General features: G+C 46.1%; 2 protein-coding genes across 3 annotated transcripts in view; one reads left to right on the forward strand and one right to left on the reverse strand.

Moving 5' to 3' along the window:
- The window catches only part of scarb1 (scavenger receptor class B, member 1), a 238,870-nt gene that overhangs the window by 149,268 nt on the left and 68,843 nt on the right, over positions 1 to 20,759 (forward strand). The window lies entirely within an intron of this gene.
- Positions 13,954 to 20,759, reverse strand: part of LOC139218575 (unconventional myosin-XVIIIb-like) — a 36,853-nt gene continuing 30,047 nt past the window's right edge. The window contains exons 39-43 of the mRNA XM_070850201.1: positions 18,013 to 18,146; positions 17,876 to 17,917; positions 16,504 to 16,668; positions 14,757 to 15,721; positions 13,954 to 14,143 (exon numbers count right to left, since the gene is read on the reverse strand). Of these exons, the coding sequence (XP_070706302.1) occupies positions 14,767 to 15,721; positions 16,504 to 16,668; positions 17,876 to 17,917; positions 18,013 to 18,146 (1,296 nt within the window). The 3' untranslated portion in view covers positions 13,954 to 14,143; positions 14,757 to 14,766. The remainder of the gene's footprint in view (positions 14,144 to 14,756; positions 15,722 to 16,503; positions 16,669 to 17,875; positions 17,918 to 18,012; positions 18,147 to 20,759) is intronic.

Here is a 20,759-nt window from a genome sequence, read left to right on the forward strand (position 1 = left end):
CACTGGAGAAATGTACTGTGGGCTGAGAGACGCTGACCGCCAGATAAAAGAGTGTTTTCAGATCAGTAACCGTCGTTATTAGTAGTAGACGGCTGGAGGAGGGAAAAATACCTGTTTACAAATGATAAAAAACTGTAGTTTTCAAAGTAAAAGTACTCCGAACAGAGAAGTGATGGTCGTACTTCACTGTAAACTAATACATTAGAAGGAAAATCTGAATATTTTAAGTAAGCATGAAATAAGGTTATCCCTAGTGAGCCCGGGGGGGTCCAGGGTGAGAAACAGCCTCATCATCATCATCATCATCATCATCAGGAGCACTGATGAAGACTCTATAACACATCTTTAATTGGGACACTTCTCATCTCTGGGCTAAAGAAGTGAAATCCTTATTTTGCGTGTAAGGGTGGGCCGCTCAGAGGGACTGAGGGGCATCAGTGGTGTCTGGACACAAGATATAAACACAAAGTGTGAGAGGAGCTGCAGGGTGGGGGCCTCATGTGACGTCTGATTTAAAGAAAAACCACCAACCGTAGAGGCCGGAGGGTTTGAGGCCCCCCAGAGGAGGACGGACTGTTGAGAATGAGGTTCATTTTAAGTTCGACTGTCCAGCAAGAGATTCTCTTTTTTAGTCAAACGTTGATTAGTTGTGGGTGGATCGTCAGGAAGAACCTGTTTTCTTTAATGTTCTGTGCCGGAGAGAGAAGGCAGAATATTATAAGTTATATTAAGCTGTAAAACAACCTGGAACTTTGTAGATTAAAGTAAAAGACTTTAACTTTGTGTGCATGACAAAGATAAACCATCTACTCGTGAGCTCACAGATTCGCTTCGCCTGCTTTGTCAGATGCAACACGACCTGCAGCAGAAAGCTAATTTATAAAAAAAAAAGGTAAAATATTCTGTAAAATGCACTCTGTAATGTCTCCAGTGTGTGAAGACAGACTCTCCAAGCTAAATCCCTCTCTGTGTCGCGTTGGGACTCCAGTTAAAGCTTCAAATCCCAGCAGAAGTGTTTCAGAAGCGTCCCAGATGAGGCTCGGCGCTCCGCCTCGCTAAAGACGAGCGGCCCGTCTGCTTCTGACGGGAAACCATCAAATCAAACAAAAAGCTGAGGGACCGTTGGAACCCTACCCCTGACCAGCCAGGTGGGATCAAACCTGCTCCTCCACCCGTCAGTAAACACTGCTGCTGCTGCTTCGCCTCCTTTTGTGACGTCACAAGTCCACTTTTACACTTTTCCTCACCGACGAGAGCGACGCAGCAGCTCGATCTGATTTTTAGAGCCTTTCTCTGGGAACAACCGTGAGAGACACTGTGAGGGGGGGTTTGGCTCTGACCTTTCTCCAACACATATCTGAGCTGGAGCTCATCTGCAGCAGCAGCATGTTTAAAACACACACACACACACACACACACATAATATATTTGTGTAACAGGCTCCACACTCTCTGCCTTTCTCTCTATAATGCATGACAGGAAAAGGTTATCAATGATTCAGTGATATCAATTTATTAGAAAAAAAGCTTTTCAGACAGACAACCGGGGCTGTCTGGCTGTCTGTCTGGTTGGCTGCCTGTCTGTCTGTCTGCAGGCTCAGGTTTGGCTTCTCGTAGGAAGGAAGCAACACACACGGACCTCATTAGACGCTGTGCTACAACAGCTGTCTCGCCCCTTTCTGCATGATTCTTCTCTCAGCTGTTGGCAGATCCAGATGGGCTGATGGTGTGTGTGTGTGTGTGTGTGTGTGGTGGTCGTGGCGGGGGGGTCGTCTGTGGCTGGGTGGGGTGGGCAGAGAGTAGACGCAAGAAACTGAGGTAAATTCAGGGACCAGAATATGACTTGTGCACAAAGAAACAAACATTTGCTGAGCCAGTTTGTGTCCAGGCTGCTGGAAATAGGAGTTTTCTCGTTTCTCATTCTTGGATCATGAGAACAACATTGCTCACGTTCTATTGTAGGTGTGTGTGTGTGTGTGAGTGTGTGTGAGACAACATTATGGAAATTATCCTCTTCTCTCTTCTCAAAGCCACCAGACTCCATTGACAAAAACAGTAATTTTACCAAACAGAGCACGAGTTGCTTGTTCACTGCTGCCTTGATCATTTTGTTTGTGTTATTGTGTGACCTTGGTGTTTCAAAATGTTGGTTCACATCCAACACACTGTTGGTGTTTTAAACCAACATTTTATAAACACCAAAGTCAAACAAAGTCAACCGGCTCTGCAAGGTAAAATCCCTGTTTTAGTGAATGTAGTCTGGTGTGTGTGCTGTTTGTGGTTAAACCAAAAGGATCTTCCAGGTCTCTCTCTGTAGGGATCCTTTCCATGATGCTGTCACACACTGAGAATAAAACCACATCCAAAACTTTCTGTACCCACTACTCAATTCACACCTAAAATATTTAACATAAAAAGGTTTAATAGGTTTTAAGATGCAAGCAAACAAATGAAAAACGGTTTGAATTAAAACTCTGCAAATGATCAGACGACATTAGAGGAAACAAGTTAGCACATGTTCATAAGTGGTAGTGAGCAAAACAAAAAGGAAAATTATGCACTAATTAACTCTTCAGATTGTAAGTATCCATATTAATAATATACACGATGATCAGAGATATCAGCAGAACACAACTGGGCCTCAGCAGCGACCTGATTGGCTCTGATCTAATTACCAATTAAAGGATGTTGCAACACAGGCTTTGAACACAAGCTCTGCCTTTTAGTAATCATGAACCACAAGCTCTCCCTTCGCTGTAACCAGACTGTACCGGACTGTACCGGACTGTACCGGACTGTGCCGGACTGTGCCGGACTGTACCAGACTGTACCGGACTGCTGTGATTCCTCATCACTGTTCTTGTCGAACTCCGGCACTGGTTGGTGTTTTATGTCTCTCATCTTCGTGATGAAATATGCTTTATGAAACATTATGTAAATGTTGGCGTGGTGCATAATCTGGGGATTTGCAGTTAAAGGATTATTCCAGCTTTTATTACAACTTACTTGGGTTTTATTTTTGCAGCTCTGGCCGTCGGACTTCCCCGTAGCGCCGCAGCGTCTCCAGATCTCAGCGGGAACTTTAAACGTTCTTCGCTGTCATCACGACGTGCAGGTCACAGCTATGAAGACAAGAGCTGAGCTTTAATAACGCCAGATTTCTGCCCATGACAGCGGTGCATCATCTGCATAGTGTGAGTGCCCTGTTAGTGTCCTGCCATGTTTATCATGCTGAGACTCTGAACGGGATCATCGTCCACCTGAGTAAACCCGCTGATTTCTGTGCTGAGACAAGCAGCGCTGTGTGTTCGCCGCCTGCCAACATGGCAGAGTGTCTCCTCCATCTGATAACCGAAGAATAAAAAGATTAGACAACAGCCTCTGAAGGAGAGGAGATATCATTATTTCTGTGAAAGATCAGCCTCCTCCCTCCCTCCCAGCTCTCTCTCTCTCTCTCTCGCTGTGTCATCCGTCCTCATCCCCCTCCGTCTAATCCCTCCCTCCTCTTCCATCTTACCCCCAATCTCATCTCTTTTATCTCCCTCCTTTCCTTGCGTCGCTCCTGGTTCTCACGCTGCCGTTGTGTGTTTCCTGCTCAGATACATGTGAGTGGAGGATAAGCCTCCGCAGTGAGCCGGGCTCAGCGACAGCCTGCTCCACGCTTCCACATCTCACTTTCACACCGCACAGCGCAGGTGGAGGGGTCACACTGAGCCCAGATTTGTTTTTGTGTTTTGGTTTTTTAAAAGAAAAAAGTGTGCTTTTTAAGAACAGAGCAGGAGGGAGTCGTCGTCATTACAGCAGCAGTGATTAAAAAGGCGGATAAATGAGGATTTGCAGGCAGCGATCAACAGAAGGGAAACAATCATCAGTTAGAAAGACACAAAAGGTCCATAAGCAGCATTAAGAGGTTTTGTTAGAAAGGTGGTGCGTTTGTGTGCAGTGGGACAAAAGGATGGTGAGAGCAGCACATACACACAGTAACAGAGGTTATTAGGTTATATCTGAATTTGGTGCAGCAGCTTTTTGTAGTATAACCCAGTGTTACCTTTACTGATATCATCCCCCCCGATATGATGTGAAGGCTCTTTTTATTCATTTATAAAAGGTTGCATCTAGATGGTAACACTACATTTTGTGATTTAGGTAAAGAGGTCATGGTTCAGTTTGATGTTGGCGACATGTCAAACACACACAGTGAGGAAACAAAGCGACCATGTAGAAACATGTTCCTTACCACATGCTGCCACGCACGTCATCCCTCTCCTCACTGGATCTCCTCCTCACTGGATCTCCTCCTCACTGGATCTCCTCCTGACTGGATCTCCTCCTGAGGTGACGAGGTGAGCCTCCTGCCAAAACCTTTGTTTATGATGCCGGATGGAGCCCCCGCTGGGGAGGAGGCAGAGAAAAAGATTCTTGCAAAACCTAAATAAACATAAATATATAGTCCTAAATCATGAGAGTCAGAGGTCAGAGGTCATCACATGACCTGTCACATGACATCAGATGTGTCACCAGACAAACGGCTAATCAGGGGAAGTGGAAACAGGTGAGCAGGTGGATGTGGGAGTCATGTGACTGGGACAGGTGGGAGGGCCTCTGGTGGACAGGTAGGGAACAGCAGGGAGGGACAGAGGGGGGGGGGGTGTTTACCTTTTCAACACCATGATCTTTCCAGAGTCTGGTAGATTCCTTAAATGATCTATTTGTTTGTAATAAGATGTCTCTTCTCTCTGCTTCTCTGCTTCAACATAAATATGAGCTCTTGACCATTTTAAAGTCTTAAACTCGGCTCCTGAGAAGACGCCTGATTCTAATTTCAGATCTTAACATGCTCTTTCCTCTCTCTCTCTCTCTCACTGCGCTGATCTGTGTTTGCCTGAAATAATCAGCTCTTGAGATAACAGCGAGATCCAAGAGGAGACTTGATTGGCCTTTAAATGAGCCTGCACGGCGTCAGCTTGTCTGTTTATTGCTCCACGTTGTTGCATTAAGGAGAAAAGTCTTTAAGGACAAAGCTCTTCTTGTGTTTCTACTGTTGTTTTCAATGTGGACGAGGTGGTTTCTCTTCCACTGATTCATTCTTTAGCTCCTGGTTTCTCCTTCAGCTCAGGATAAACAGAATCAGACTAGAGTGCACCGCACAGCTCTCCTCTGGGGTGTTTTTACAGATTTAAGTCTTTTCATGGGATATCTGTTGACATTAGGAGGGATATCTAATCTCACAAGCTTCCTCCTTTAAGTGCTTCTGCTGCCTAACTGCATGTGGTAAACAAAACATAATTGCCTAAACAAATGAGAAGTATACGGACGATCTTTCTCTGCGACACCAGAAGATGCAGAAGCCGAGTTTAACAAGCATAATTGCTGACGAGCAGAAAAACAGACAACAGGAACAGCGGCTGAACAGCAGCACTCTATGTGTTACTCACACGCCGCTTACTTTTAGACGACGGAGCACAAAGCTGCTCATATTGTAGGTCAGTGAGCAGGACAGGTTACACACTTTAGGGGGCGCACCCTCCTGTATTACCCCCAGGGCAGAAAAAAACCAACCCATAATGCATTGATTTCCCTCATATGCCCTCATAAGGATCCTTTCAGCACACAAACACTGGCTGCTGCAGTGCGTTCAGCTCTCAGTGTAAGACGCCCCGGGGCGCTGAAGATTTGCTAAAGTGGCGATCCTCTACAGCTCCTCTATTGTGAAGATTCCCCAACAAGCCACATTTGGCTCCACCGGCCTGCAGCAGTCAGATAAAACACAATAGGAAGGCTGGAGCCAACATTTGTTTACCTCACACACACACACACACACACTGGCTGATCTGTGGGCTCATTATTAATTGCTGGCTTTTAATTTTAGTTGTCTCCCCTCATTGACGTCGTTAGGAGGACTCAGGGAGCATGAGCGGGATTTATTTGAAGCCGTTAACTGCTGACGGTTTGCTGCTCAGTGGCAGGAGTCGATCTTGGAGGCAGCAGCTCTGCGATGCCGGACGATTACTGCAAATCATACGGCAATTACAAGTGAGGACAATCAGGCTCAATATACAGGATTCCTGCTCAGTCTGGGTGCAGCGGTGAGAATGTGGCGGCGGCGGAAGAGATGTAATCACAGAGGAAGGTCTGGCATACCTAATGTGCAGCTGTTCTCCACATCGGCATGCTGGGAATACAGATTACACACAGTGTGACCGGCGTGTCTTTGACATGTACACACGACACGTGATTGTCAGATAGAGATCCTACATGCTGCATATACTAACTACACAACTGTGTTTTTTAAATGTATTCATATATGCACCTGTTTTCATCTTCTTACAACAAGTTAGAGGCAGTTTTTATATTTGTTGGAGTTCTTATAATCAAGAAAAAAAGAAAAGAAACCCACTGTCTGCTGCTGTCACAGGCCTTTAATGAGCCGTTTAGGGTCAGTTACCCCAAAAACCCATCGCACATGTCCTCCACACTGTTTTAAACCAGACCAGGAGCGTTATCTCTCCTGCTGATCAGAGTTCCTGCTCAGATTGAGCCGGTTTGGTCGTTAAACTGATGTTGGAGCTTCTAACAGGCCGCGTTTCTTCTTCTGCTGCTTTAAATGTGTTTCTAACAGGATCAAACAGGCCGCGTTTCTTCTTCTGCTGCTTTAAATGTGTTTCTAAAGGGATCAAACAGGCCGCGTTTCTTCTTCTGCTGCTTTAAATGTGTTTCTAACAGGATCAAACAGGCCGCGTTTCTTCTTCTGCTGCTTTAAATGTGTTTCTAACAGGATCAAACAGGCCTCGTTTCTTCTTCTGCTGCTTTAAATGTGTCTCTAACAGGATCAAACAGGCCTCATTTCTTCTTCTGCTGCTTTAAATGTGTCTCTAACAGGATCCAACAGGCCTCGTTTCTTCTTCTGCTGCTTTAAATGTGTTTCTTGGATGTACTTCCTGCTTTGTTGTGCTGCAGCTACAGACAGCAGCTAAAGTCACAGTCAGAGTGTTTCTCCATCCCAGATGAACCTCTGGTCGTCATGGTGTTAAAAACCCTCTGAGCGGCTGACGTCTGGCCTGGTGCCCCCCCCATTAGAGAATAATACTGATGTGCTGCTGGAATATACCACTGAGAGTCTGCACGGGGGCTTTTATTTTGAAAACTGAGCTGATTCTCTTTGCTGTTTGTCTGTCTGACTTCCTGCTGCACCCTCCTGATCAGATGCTGAGATCAGATCATCCACCAGGCAGGAGACCCCGGGGTCGACCTACAACATGCCTGATTGTAGGTGGTGGAGTACAGAGCTGGTCATCACAGTGCTGGACGAGGTGCAGCAAGCATCCGTAGTGTTGCATTACTTCTGAAACACGACACAAATTGTTGTGTAATGAACGAAAAAGTAAAGTTCCCCTTCTTGAATTGCCAGCGGTGAAGAACCATCACTTTGAAGCTTTGTTAAAGAGGAAAAAAAGAAAGATCTTAGCAACACCAACTCTCAGATGTCAGTCCGCCGTTGCTATGGGAAACGCCCACTCAAACATGTCCGTAAAAAATATGCACAACAGATTCAGAATCATTACAGATTATGTTTCCCCGCACGAAGAACGAGGAGAATTCACATTTTGGATCAACTTTAAGTGTGTTTTAAGAAGCGCTGCACATTATAAAGCAATTAGAATAATGTGGAAAACATCCTGAAATGATGAAGTAACAACAGACTTAACGAGCCTCCGTTTTAGAGGCAATAAAGGGAAAACATGGGAAACCGCAGCAGCATCAGATCTCTATGTAAATAACAAGCACTCACACACACACACACACACACACACTGCAGATCCTTTTCTTCTGAGGTTGATCGCGTCTATTTGCAAGAGACTAAAGCGTTAGATTTCATTGCCTGGAGGTTGTTATAGATCACCTGTGTTGTTCACTGCAGCTCCTTTAGATCAACACCAGCAGTGGTACAAAAATCCTGACGAAGAGTTGGATGTTTTCACTTTCAGCTTCAAACTGAAAAGACTTGGCGAGAACATTTCAAATGTTCCCTTTGAAGAGCTTCTTGCACGTTTTCGTCGATGTACATGAGGCCACAGCCTGCAGTCGGTTAGCTTAGCTTAGCATAAAGACTAGAAACAGGGGGAAACAGCTAGCCTGGCTCAGTCACATGGTTACAAAACCAAGAAGTCCAAAGGCGAACACTTGCTGTTTTGTGGGGTTTGTGTGCAACAAGAGGAGACTCCAGGAAGTTACTGCTTCCAGCCAAGGAATAGTCCGGCACACAACCGCCTGTAAAACCATGTTTTTGTAGTTTCTCTCTCACCTTGAATACAAAATGAAAGACACAACGCTCTTGTGCAAAAAACACACATAAAAATTAAATACACTGAAGGACATCACAGAATGGGACCATGATGATAATAGAAATAATAATGGGATTTTGAATACTTTTGATTTTACTTTAGTTATGTCACCTGATTAGATGGCGCTGGTACGATCGGACGTTTGGGCCGTTGCTGCTCTGATTTAGACCTTCTTCTCTTGAAAGGAGACACATTCTGCTCATTCTCATGTTTGTATTTGTAACTAGAATAAGTTTACATGCTGTAATTTTATTTCTCATCCTGGATGCTGCTCGTCTTTCTGAATGCTGCTGTCTCTTTAAGACCCCCCTCCCTCGGCTCTGATTGGTCAAGTCTCTGAGCAGGGTGTGACATCACAAGCGGGGCCGAAACTGAACGGAGCATTTTTACACATATTCACTGAAAGATGGAGCAGATGGAAAAAGAGAGAGGATGTTTTTTTTTTAACGAATGTTGAAAAGACATTTAAAGAAGTGCGTTTTGCATAATATGTCCCCTTTAAATCGGCCTCCTGAGACTCCGGGCGGCACTAAATCTGTGGAGCGCTCTCTTTGGAGGTCAGACGAAGCCTTAATGGATTCACAGTGTCGTAACTTAAGAATAATAAACTTCTAACTATGATACCATCTTTGGTCTCTCTGGCTCATTTGGCTTCAATTCCACCCAAGAAATATTAGACGGAGGGAGCAGGAGCGTCTGACCTTTAACTGAGAGCGCTGCCACCAGTCAGACTTTGAAAAATTAATGTGTTATTTTTTTATAAAGTTGGCGAGAGCAAGCGTGAGTCTGTTTTCTCTTTTAGCTGACCTGAGATGAGCAGGGAAATGAATGTTCCTGCAGGATTACACAGGCTGATACTCCCCCACAGATAAAACCCGTGGTTATTACACTGTTGACTGTTTGACTGGGGATCGATATAAATCCCTCGGAGACGCTCCGGTCCGCGCTCGTCTTGTCGCCATTCAAATTAGATCGTCAAGGGATCTGCAATTCAGTGGAGCTGCTTTAGATAATTAGGTCAAGACTGAAGCTTCAAGCCAATCAGAGAGCACTAATGTTTGACACACTTCATCACACGGAGGTGCCGAAGTGGGCCACAAGTTTGTTTCGGCACATTTAAACAGCCAGAGGAGTCAAAGTGGGGATAATCCAAGACTCTTTAGCATAACTGCTGTTTGAACAGAGGTTATCTGAGTCTGAGCGCACAAAGGGCACTCAGCTCGTCTGCAGATCTGCCTCAGCAAAAGGGAAATAAGCAGATTTATCAGCTGCACGTGTGAAAGACAGCTCAGTAATTCACTACCTCACACATGCAGCCCACTCTGGAGCGGTCACCTGGAGCTTTCCTGGAGCTGCAGCAGAGAGTTTGGATTCAGTCTTTTCCAAAAGCAGAAACACAAGAGCACAAGTGTTGGTGTTTCTCTGCTCTATTAGCATGTCCTGCTAATTAGCCACAGTAGCAGACTAGCACCAACAAATGATACCAGTTTGTTAGTATGTTAGAAATAAATTATTAATAATGTTCACTGTGTAGCATTTAGCTCGGTGCTATCAGAGTTTAAGCCCACGGTAGATTAGAGTGAACTGAACAAACAGCAGAACAGTGTGAACATGACCGGGAGCCGGTGCAGATGTGGTTTAATGTCTGACGCAGGTATAAGTACAAGTCTGCAACGCTACAATGCTACAATGCTACAACACTACAATGCTACAATGCTAGTAGTAAGATGCTAGAATAATGATGGAAATGGAACTCTTGAGTTGGCTAGTCGCTAGGCAACGCTGCTGGGCAACGCTGCTGGGCAACGTTGCTAGGGTAACGCAGCTAGGCTAACAATTTAGCTAGCTAGCTATCATGTATTAACAGTGATCCACTGTTAATACAGGAAATGTGAGGCTCTCAGAAATATCAATATTTTCTAAAGACGTAAAATTTATAAGAATCACTTTACATGAATAAAATTACAATATTTTAACTTAACATCCATCGAATAATTAGCTTCCATGAGAGGACGGCGTTCATATGGACTCAAGCTAACGTTACCTGAGATCATCCCAGAACCCGGATCTTCTCTTGCAGCAGTGAAACTGTTTAAGTGATGAACATGTCTTCTCTTCCTACACATCCTACTCCACAGTACAGGAGCTGGTGAGGAGGCTCACCTGTCTGTCATGTGTTAGCTTTATAATAAGAAGAAGTTTTCCAGGATTAATGAACCAGCTCGAAATAAGAAGCTGCTTTTGTCTTCTAGTGTCTTCAATCAAAGTGTCATTGCTTTAAAAACTAAGAATTGAAAAGGTAAAGCGACACGTGTTTTGCCAGACTTATTTCCAGAAGAGAAGAAGTGCACTTCTGTCTCCTTCAGCCACAGCGGAGCAACAAATCAGCCAAACAGCTGCTGCAGTGGAAGGAAAAGAGTCTTGGGACCTCACAAATAAGGGTTTTTGAACCAGTGCTTCAGGATTCTGTGTTTGTTGTGTTGTTCTTCACTCTTTGAGTTTGTTTCCACTTTCCTCAGTTCAAGACAAAGGAAGGAAACGAGCAGTGATTTTTCAAAGAGAGAATCAATGGCTCAATGGCGGTCACAGGTTTATTCTGCTGAGATAAAGATGTGCTGCAGAAACATTTCACAGAGTCTGACCCCTCTTATAAGCCGATTATCCCGTTTGCAATGACTTTTAATAATTAATGTCACCCTAAGGAGGTAAAGTTGCAGGTAAATCAGCTTTTTATTTCATTATTGGGACAGTTAAGAAGACGACCAGCACACAAAGAGGCAGAAGAAACAAAGACGCTGTAAATTATTTCCACTCAGTCCCACACAGAGCAGCCTTCTGCCCCACATACTCACCAGAGCACCAAATGTGGATTCATCCCCCGAATGCACTCTTTCTTCCTGCTGTAATGAAATATAATGTCTGCCAACAACTATTCAGCCTTTTCCTGGTACCCCCAAGTTTGAAAAAACAACAACAAGTGGAGCAAATGTGATGCTCTGCGCTCGGTGGTGCTTTTCAGGTAGAGACAGTCTGAGAAAGTGCCCTCTAAGATGCCTTTCTAGTGGAGGAAACATGACTCTGCATCCTGTATGGTGCCCTTGCAGCGGAGAAAGCAGGATGAAATGCCCTCTAGGATGCCCCTCCAGAGGAGAAGATGCCCTGGACAGGCTGCCCTGCATGTTGGAGCAGTTATTGGCATTTTTTATTACTGGGGAGTTCTAGTCACATCGAACTGTGTGACCATGAACGCATCACAGCTTTCTGCACGCCGGCGCCCCGACCTTTTTATTTTTTCCCCCCAGACACCCCGAGTCTACCACTAAAACCACAGTCAGCAGATGTTCTAGGAAATTACTAAGCTCTGTTTAAAAATGAAACATTGAATGAAATATTTGTGAGGCGCTTTTAAAAATTCATGTCCTCAGAAACCAGCGGACCCCGAGCCCCCCAGAGCCACAGACAGGAAGTCAGACAGGAAGTCAGACAGGAAGTCAGGCAGGAGGTCAGACAGGAAGTCAGACAGGAAGTCAGAACAGGAAGTCAGAACAGGAGGTCAGAACAGGAAGTCAGAACAGGAAGTCAGACAGGAAGTCAGAACAGGAAGTCAGAACAGGAAGTCAGACAGGAAGTCAGACAGGAAGTCAGAACAGGAAGTCAGAACAGGAAGTCAGAACAGGAAGTCAGAACAGGAGGTCAGACAGGAAGTCAGACAGGAAGTCAGACAGGAAGTCAGAACAGGAAGTCAGAACAGGAGGTCAGACAGGAAGTCAGAACAGGAAGTCAGACAGGAAGTCAGAACAGGAAGTCAGAACAGGAGGTCAGACAGGAAGTCAGAACAGGAAGTCAGAACAGGAGGTCAGACAGGAAGTCAGACAGGAAGTCAGAACAGGAAGTCAGAACAGGAGGTCAGACAGGAAGTCAGAACAGGAAGTCAGACAGGAAGTCAGAACAGGAAGTCAGAACAGGAAGTCAGACAGGAAGTCAGGCAGGAAGTCAGAACAGGAAGTCAGACAGGAAGTCAGACAGGAAGTCAGGCAGGAAGTCAGGCAGGAGGTCAGAACAGGAAGTCAGACAGGAAGTCAGACAGGAAGTCAGAACAGGAAGTCAGGCAGGAGGTCAGGCAGGAGGTCAGAACAGGAAGTCAGAACAAGAAGTCAGAACAAGAAGTCAGAACAGGAGGTCAGAACAGGAAGTCAGAACAGGAAGTCAGACTCAGACGTTGTTGGTTTTGGTCTTTTCGTGACAGCAGTGACCAAAAGCTCTCGACCCCATTAGAGCCATCACTTAGTTCACTTTTCTATAACGTCCCAGTTTTAGAGCCGATACAGCCGAACCGTGTCGACACACAACAGCAGAACCAGGAGGAACCTCAGAGTCTGCTAGAACGCAGCAGGTGTGCATTACGTGTTTGCTTGTGATGCAGAGGACAGTCTTCCCTGAGAGCGTGCAGACGAGGATCTGCTGCAGACGGTCTGACTGGAGTCACTTTACAGGAAACGTTACCTCCAGCAGATGGAGGTGAAGACTGAACTCTTACCTCCACTTCTAACCACACAGATGAGTTCTTCTCACTTTGTGTGTTTCTGGTAACTTTAGGAGTTATTTCTCACCTCCTGATATCCTAAAAACCCCAAACTGGCTGGAAAGTGAGTGTGTAGAAATAGAACAACTCTGTTTGACTTTATGCGCCGCGTGTCCTTGGTGGAGGAACTTCACCCGCACCTCCGTCAGCTGCTGTGTGTCCGGCCGAACACCGAACACCCCCCGGGTGTGAATAACTGTGTGAATATACTGCAAAGCAGGATGTTACTGAGAAATAACACAGTGTTCAGTTCACTCTCTCAGACAAAAAGGTGTAAAAATGATGAATATTTAAATACAACAATCACAAAACAGCAGAGATAACAGAGAAATATTTAACCCGAAGGGACGTTTCTGTCCTCTAATGACACCAGAGGTTAAAACTTTTACTTACATGTGAGGAGTTCCACTTTATGACCAGTTCAAGTCCTGCGTGGAGAATTTGACTTTAGTAGAAGGACATTAAAAAGTACCTGAAGCATCACGACGCAGCGATGACTCACCTGGTCAACCAAGATAAAATAATGTATATATATAAAATAATAAATAATAATATCTAGTCTAGTCTGAGTAGTTGTAGAGAATTACTACAATATAATCATTTAAACGTAGTAAATGTATAAAGTAGTAATGGAAACACTACACAAGTACCTCAGTACAAGTACTACTGATGACTGCATCACACTTTTAAGTTAAATTATTATAAATTATTATTTATTATAGTAAGTTATAGTTTTAAATAGGTATTATAGTTATTTTATGTGCGTATTGAAATGTATTTATTTTGATGAAACTGTTATATTCATTACAGAAAGTGCATTTCAGTTTATTTCTTAATAAATTAAAGCTAAAAACATTAACTTTTTATTTAATCTGATGAATTTTACTCCAGTTGAGGACTTTTATTAAAATGTGACGTTCAAAGCTTCTCTGGAAAACCTCAAAAGAGGCTTTAAATGTGAAAAAGAATCACATTTGGTGTCGCTCTGGTATCTGATGATTAATGGGAGATAAATGAGAAACACTCTCTGTGGAATAAACTCATCTTTTATTCGTATACAAACCGCGCTTATCTGAAAATACAGTCGACTGGTCGGAACAAATGTGTTTTCAGGGGACTTTGATAGAGTCAAGAAAACATCCTTGTTGACTTGCGAAGCCTCGACCGCAGCTCCTGTTTCTGTGGAGCTCACAGCTGGACGTGGACACACCGAGAGGCTGCTGGGAGATAAAGAAAGCCATGAAAAGATGGTCAGGATGGCGTGAAATAGACCGGGCCTGCCGCTACACGCCTCTGAATCACTGCTAGCCAGTGCATGGAAAACTAAAAATACCAGCACCTCAGAGGAGAGATGTTTGTGAATCATGCTACACCTGCTTTCAGCGAGGAGCACAAGTCCTCAGTGGGGAGAAACTGGCGGTTCTACAACCAGTTAGAGTCCTGAATCAGTTCATTTAGAAGATCTGTTCAAAGGATTCGCTCAGTTCTCGAACGCTTTGTCCAAATCACTGAACTGAAGCTCGGCTGAAAGGTGTAACCCTCATTGTTCTACAGCTCCTGGAGACATAAGTGCTGTCGTTTCACCAAACTCCATTTAAAATTCTTGGTATTTTAAAAACGTCCCTTCTGAATATCAGAGATAGACGCTGGGTTTTAACGACCTTTAAGTCTTTTTGATGGATCTACAGTTCGGCGTTACTTCTAAACTCTCTGGGCCTGATTAAAGCAGCTTGAGCTGCTGTTCAACAATCATAAGAGTCTGAGAAAGAAAGATTTACTAAGAGTTAAGTTACGATAAGTTGTGTCCCTCAGTCAGTAGATAGATGAGCTCACCTCATCTTGTTCAGTCAACCTCCTTTTTCAGGTATCTCTTCATGACTGAAGCCACGTCTCCCCCCTCGCTGCCCTCCGCCTCTAGTCTCTCCCCCTGCGGCCTTTCAAACCTGCGTCGAGGCCCCCCGCCCTGAGAACTTCCCCCTGATCCACCTGAGCTGGAGGATTCGGTTTCGGAGCCCTTCCTGCTGCGGCTGGAGGGGGGCAGCTCTCCGAAGTGGACGCTCAGCGCCCTCCTGCCCCCCCGGACCGAGCCGGCCAGGCTGCTGGTGGACTGAGCTCTTCGGATGGCGGGCAGGATGTCGGACGCTGCGTCGTCACGGCCGTTATCTCCGGTCAGCCGGCGGTTCTGGAAGACCATGGGCTCTGAACCCAGGGGGGCTTCGCCTTCTTCCTCTGTGGCAAAACTTCCCAGCATGCACCGCCTCAGAGGCTGAGGGGAGCGCTGGATCGGAGTCGCGAGGGAACGATGGGGCTCCTCCGGGTCCTCCTCTGGGATGGACAGGGAGGGAGGGCGGTGGCGGGCGGCGAGGGACGATGCCAAGGAGGAGAGGTGTGGCAGAGAGGGAAGGGAAGAGAGGGAGTCACTGGAGCTGAAGCGGGACAGTCTGGCTCCAGTGGTAGAGGAGGCTGAGGATGTGTGGGCATCACTGACGGAGCGCGTGCTGGCGGCGCGAGGCAGCAGCGGGGAGGGCGGTTTGAGGATGCTGGGGCCGGGCCGGGGCTCCTGGAGGTCCTCGGGGCCCACGGAGAGGGCCGAGGCTCTTCGTCTGAGGGTCGAGGCCGCGGTCGCTTGATAAATCGGCAGGGACACGGCGCTGCCGGCTCCTTCTCCCGCTTCGCCGCCGGCTCTGCGCTTCCGGAGTCCGTCCAGCAGCTCAGACAGAGCCGAGGAGGACGGAGCTCGGCCGAGGCCGGCGGCACCGGCAGCCTCAGAGCCCTCGTCGTCAGGATCCACACAGGAACTGTGGAGGGAAGGAAGAGACACGGAGCATCATAGCAGCCTGCTGACACCACTGTTACTGTTAAATACTGTAAAATACTGTTAAATCTGGACACTGGGCCTCTGCAGACTGATTCAGTCCAACTTTTAGATTCTTATTTCTTTACACATATTAAAAAAACACCAAACAGAAAATGTGATGAGAGCTGCAAAAAAACATCAGTCAGGTTTGATCAGGGAGGAACATTAAAAGGAGATTTAAAGGAGAACATTGCAGAAAAATCACTGAAAGGAAATACAATGAAATGTCTCTACACGTTATAATAATAACTGGAAACTCTTGACTGAGTCATAAAACTATAATGATTTAATGAAACGACCGACTAGTTTGTAAAAGTCCAAAGAACTGAGTGATCTAGATCGTGTTCGTTAGACCAAAAGGTTTGACCGACCGTTGGCGGCCATTTTGAAAAGCGGTTGCTATGGCTACCAGAGATGGTGATGGCCCAACGTCCAGTTTAGTTTCCGACGTACCGAATCTGTCACCACATCACATTTATCACTAAACGATCAACTGCTACTAATTATTTTCATCATAGATTCAACTGCTAGTTAATTCTATTAAATGTTACTTATAAAATACAAAAAAAAAAAAAGTTATTCATAATTTTGAAGAGCACTGGCGATGACTTTAATTTACTTTTTCAGTCCAACCAACAGTCCAAAGCCTCCAGATATTTGATTGACGAAGAAAAACAGCAAATCAACACAAACTTCTGAATGAATGTCGGTCGTCGATCTTACCGGAAGCTGTAGGTGCTCATGGTGTCGGCGACAGACTGGCGCCCCCCGTGGCTGCTGATGGTGCTGCCACCGGCACGGGAGCCTCCTCTGGGGACTCCCAGCCAGTGACGAATCCCCTCCCCAACATCCTCCGTCCCGATGGAGCCGACGCTGGACACCGAGTCGCTGCGGAGCAGAATCACCCGTCGTTAGAGCCTGGATGGAGAACACCCCCCCCCCCCCCCCCCCCCGTGGTGCCGTCGGCCCCTCAGCTGGACCTTATGCACAAACTGTGTCTGCATGCAAACACATGAGGACTGCAGCTCAACGAGCAGTTCACGATTCCACTGCAAAGCACAGCAGCGTTCCAGCTGTTCCAGCTGCAGCCTCATTTAGTGATGTGCAACATCCAGATGATCTGTCACACAGGCCAAAGCACCAACTCTGTCTCTCTCTCATTCCCTGCATCGTTTTCTACTAATACAAGAAAAGAAATGCAGGTTAAATCTATAGTTTTACACATCTAGACTACTACTACTCATCTGAGTACCTCGCAGGAGCTGCAGACAGCAAACAAAGCACGTTTGCAGGACGGACACGGAGGATTTTAGGCTTCAGATTTACTGAAAGATGCTGAAGTAGATCAGCTTCCTGCCCTCCAGGCACCAGAGAGCTCCATCCATGTCAGGCCGACACTTAAAACTGGAAGCGACATACATGATCCAGCACATAACAACATGCTGTTATATAGATTTGTCACATTTACGTCAAGGCCAACGGCTTCGAGAGCAGTTCCTGGTTCCTTAGTAGGCATGCACACCGTCCCCTTAAAGGATCCTTCTGCTTCTCATCTTGTAGTTTGGGCCGTCATTCCTTCAGTGACGGTTAAAATCAGACTCACCAAGTTCATCGATAAGATCTGTGAGCACAAGAACACCAGTGAGAGTCTGCAGGGAAGAACTGAACACTGACTTCCTGCTTGGTCGAACATCACGTCCACGTCTTGGTTCGGCTTCGGTCCACCGTCGGCGAGCCGAGCAAACCCTGACAACTGAACCGCCTTCAGAAAGAGTTTGGTTGTTTCAGAGACCTGGAGCACATCTGGAGCTGCTGGAGCTGCTCTCACATCTGCTGGAGCTGCTTCCAGACCGTCGCACCGTCGCACCGCTCTGTCTCCACCTTTTCAGATCTCATCGATTGTTTTGGTGAGTTCGTGTGATCACCGGGAGAAATGACGGCCAAACCTGAGAGAGGCCGAGTTCCCTTCTCCTCTCTAACGACAGCGTTATCTATGGTGATCAGGTGTTCAAGCCACACACACACACACACACACACACACACACACACACACACACACACTGCCAGCTCACACACACATTCATGTGGTTCTTACAGGTCTTTCTTTCGAGTCAACGACTCCACGGCCGTTTGAACGCTGGAGTGAAGGGCAGAGCGGTGAAAAGGCTGAGTTACACATACAGACAGTGATGCTGTAGGCAGAGGACGGGCTGCCCCGGGGGGGTCGGTTACCTCTCGGTGTCGCTCTCGTCGCTCGACTCCACCTCCTCCAGGGCGGCCTGCAGGTCGACGATGCGGCGGATGGACGTCTCCAGGTCGGCCTGCAGCGTCTGCCTGACGGCGCCGAGCTCCTCCACCTGCATCTCCTGCAGACAGAGTGAAGGACGCTGGGTAACATGGAGGCAGACGACACGCTCACCTTCAGCAGGCCGTGTGTGTGTGTGTGTGTGTGTGTGTGACTACCTGTGCAGACCCAATCCGCCACAGCAATTACCTTCATTCTGGCCCATATTACCTCATCAGTCACACACTGATCGTCCACTGGCACGTCCTTCCTCACACACACACACACACACACACACACACACACCTGGACGACCTCTGGCGCTCACGTTAGCGACGGGCCGCCCATTATTTAGGGAGAAGATTGTTACATACGCAGGCTGACATCAGGAGAACAGAGTGATTTATTAATTCATCTCGTCACTTTTCTGTTTGTTTGTTTTTTTCTCTCCTTGGTTCAGTCTCTCCAGCATCCTGTCACACATGCCTGCACACACACACACACACACACACACACACACACACACACACACACACACAAGCTTCTAGGCTTTCAAAGTTATTGGCTTTGTTGGCTTTGAGGAGACGGGTGTGGGTGCAGTGGTTGTCATAGAGACACATAACCATGTATGAATGTGTGTATGTGTGTGTGTGTGTGTGTGTGTGTGTGTGTGTGTGTGCCCATAACCTTGAAGAGACAATGAGGATTAATCACAGTCAGAGAGAGAAAGCAGGATGAGGGAGAGATGACGTTAAGAACGGAGGAGGAGGAGGAGTGTGAGCATGTGTGTGTGTGTGTGCATGAATGTGTGTATTCATGCAGGCTGTGTGTGTGTGTGTGTGTGTGTGTGTGCAGTTGGTAGGTTGTTAAAGGGCATCCTTGTGTGTGTGTTGCTTGCTTTGTGCTAATAACTGAATAATTATTGAGGCTCCTTCTCTTTTCTTCGGCTCAGAGGTCACAAAGAAATGTGCTGTGAGCGAGAACAAGAACACGACTGAGTCTGGAAGCTCACAGTCTTTATCACACTATGTTTATGTCTCCCAGCTGCAGCGGAGGGACTCTGCACTAATCTGACAGCTTCACTGGTTAAACCTTCACATTAACCAAAACAGTTTATACCAGTACAGCAGGAACAATTAGTCAGTTAATCAATCAGTCGGCTATCAGAAACTATTAGGATGGTTTTTTGAATTATTTCATCAGTTTGAATTCTATTTAATTCTAGTTTTGATAATGTTGATCTCTGGACTGTTGGTTCACTGTGACAGTTTCTCTCTATCTAAAGAATCAGCAGCTGCAGTTTGATACTAAAGAGCTCAAACTGAGGAGGATCAATAATCTACTGATAGAATCTATAATAGTACAACAGTCACAGTTAATGCTTTAAACACAGTTTCCTCAGCACACTTTTACTGCAGTAGTACTTTACAGTGTGGTATTAGTACTTTTACTGCAGTAGTACTTTACAGTGTGGTATTAGTACTTTTACTGCAGTAGTACTTTACAGTGTGGTATTAGTACTTTTACTGCAGTAGTACTTTACAGTGTGGTATTAGTACTTTTACTGCAGTAGTACTTTACAGTGTGGTATTAGTACTTTTACTGCAGTAGTACTTTACAGTGTGGTATTAGTACTTTTACTGCAGTGAATGTTTCCTCCATCTGTTGTTAAATAAACGTATTAAGTTCAGTAGAAACATAACGAAGTGAAACACTCAAGTAAAGAACAAGAACCTCAAAGTTGTGCTTCAGTAAAGTAGCTGAGAAAATCACTTAAAAGTACTTGAACCAAATTATTCTCAGGAAATTATTACTACTGTCTTTGCTTGTCATAAGAATTAGGACCTGCCGGGTTATCAGACTCATCCTGTGTCTCCTACAGGTCTTTATAAGTCTTCCTCCTCTTTGTGACTCTGGAAAAACACCTTCAACCTTTTTCTCTCCCTTTTGGGAAAAATCTACAAAGTAAAACTACGTCTGCTGGCATCACATCAGCTGGCCGGAGTCTGCAATCAAATTAATGTACAGTACTGGAGGCTGGAGAACCGGAGACACCACGGGGAGGGCTCGCTAGATTAAAGCCCCCCCCAGGTCCTGGTGGATGTTCCTCCTCCACCTGCAAGGTACCATAATAGTAAGCTGTTGTAAGGATGTGACGCTGGCAGGATGTTTAGGTGCCCCCCCCCCCTGCTGTCAGGCCTGCGATGATCAAACTTGCGCAGTAATGAAAGTGATGTTTCCTAATGTTGCAGATAATACACCAGCTGTTGTTTTCATTAATGGGAGCAGAGGAGAAGTCCCGGGCAGAGCGCCGCTGATCCGTCTGCAGGTGGCAGTAACGCCGAGGAAACTATTCTGTCGCTGCAGCCACCTCCTACTGGGGGGTTCAGTCTGATAAAGGAGGGCTGCTCCTCCTTCAACTAAATGAACGCCATGTGAAAGATAATAAGAAGGACCTTTAATAAGACCTCTGATAAGGTCTGCTATCCAGACACTATCACACCGGCCCTTTAAGGCGCCCACAGCGGCCGGCCGACCCCCTGGACTGGGCCGCCGCTCTCCGAGGTGCTGATCCTGGATTCAGCTCTGATTCTCTCCCTTTCTGTCCCGTCCACACCCGATCTAACCAGTGGCCTCACCTGTTCCATAACAAGCAGTATTTTTAGAAGGCACACACCTTTAGAACAGCCGTCAG

Source organism: Pempheris klunzingeri, chromosome 19, assembly GCF_042242105.1.
Source record: "Pempheris klunzingeri isolate RE-2024b chromosome 19, fPemKlu1.hap1, whole genome shotgun sequence".
NCBI lineage: Eukaryota > Metazoa > Chordata > Actinopteri > Acropomatiformes > Pempheridae > Pempheris > Pempheris klunzingeri.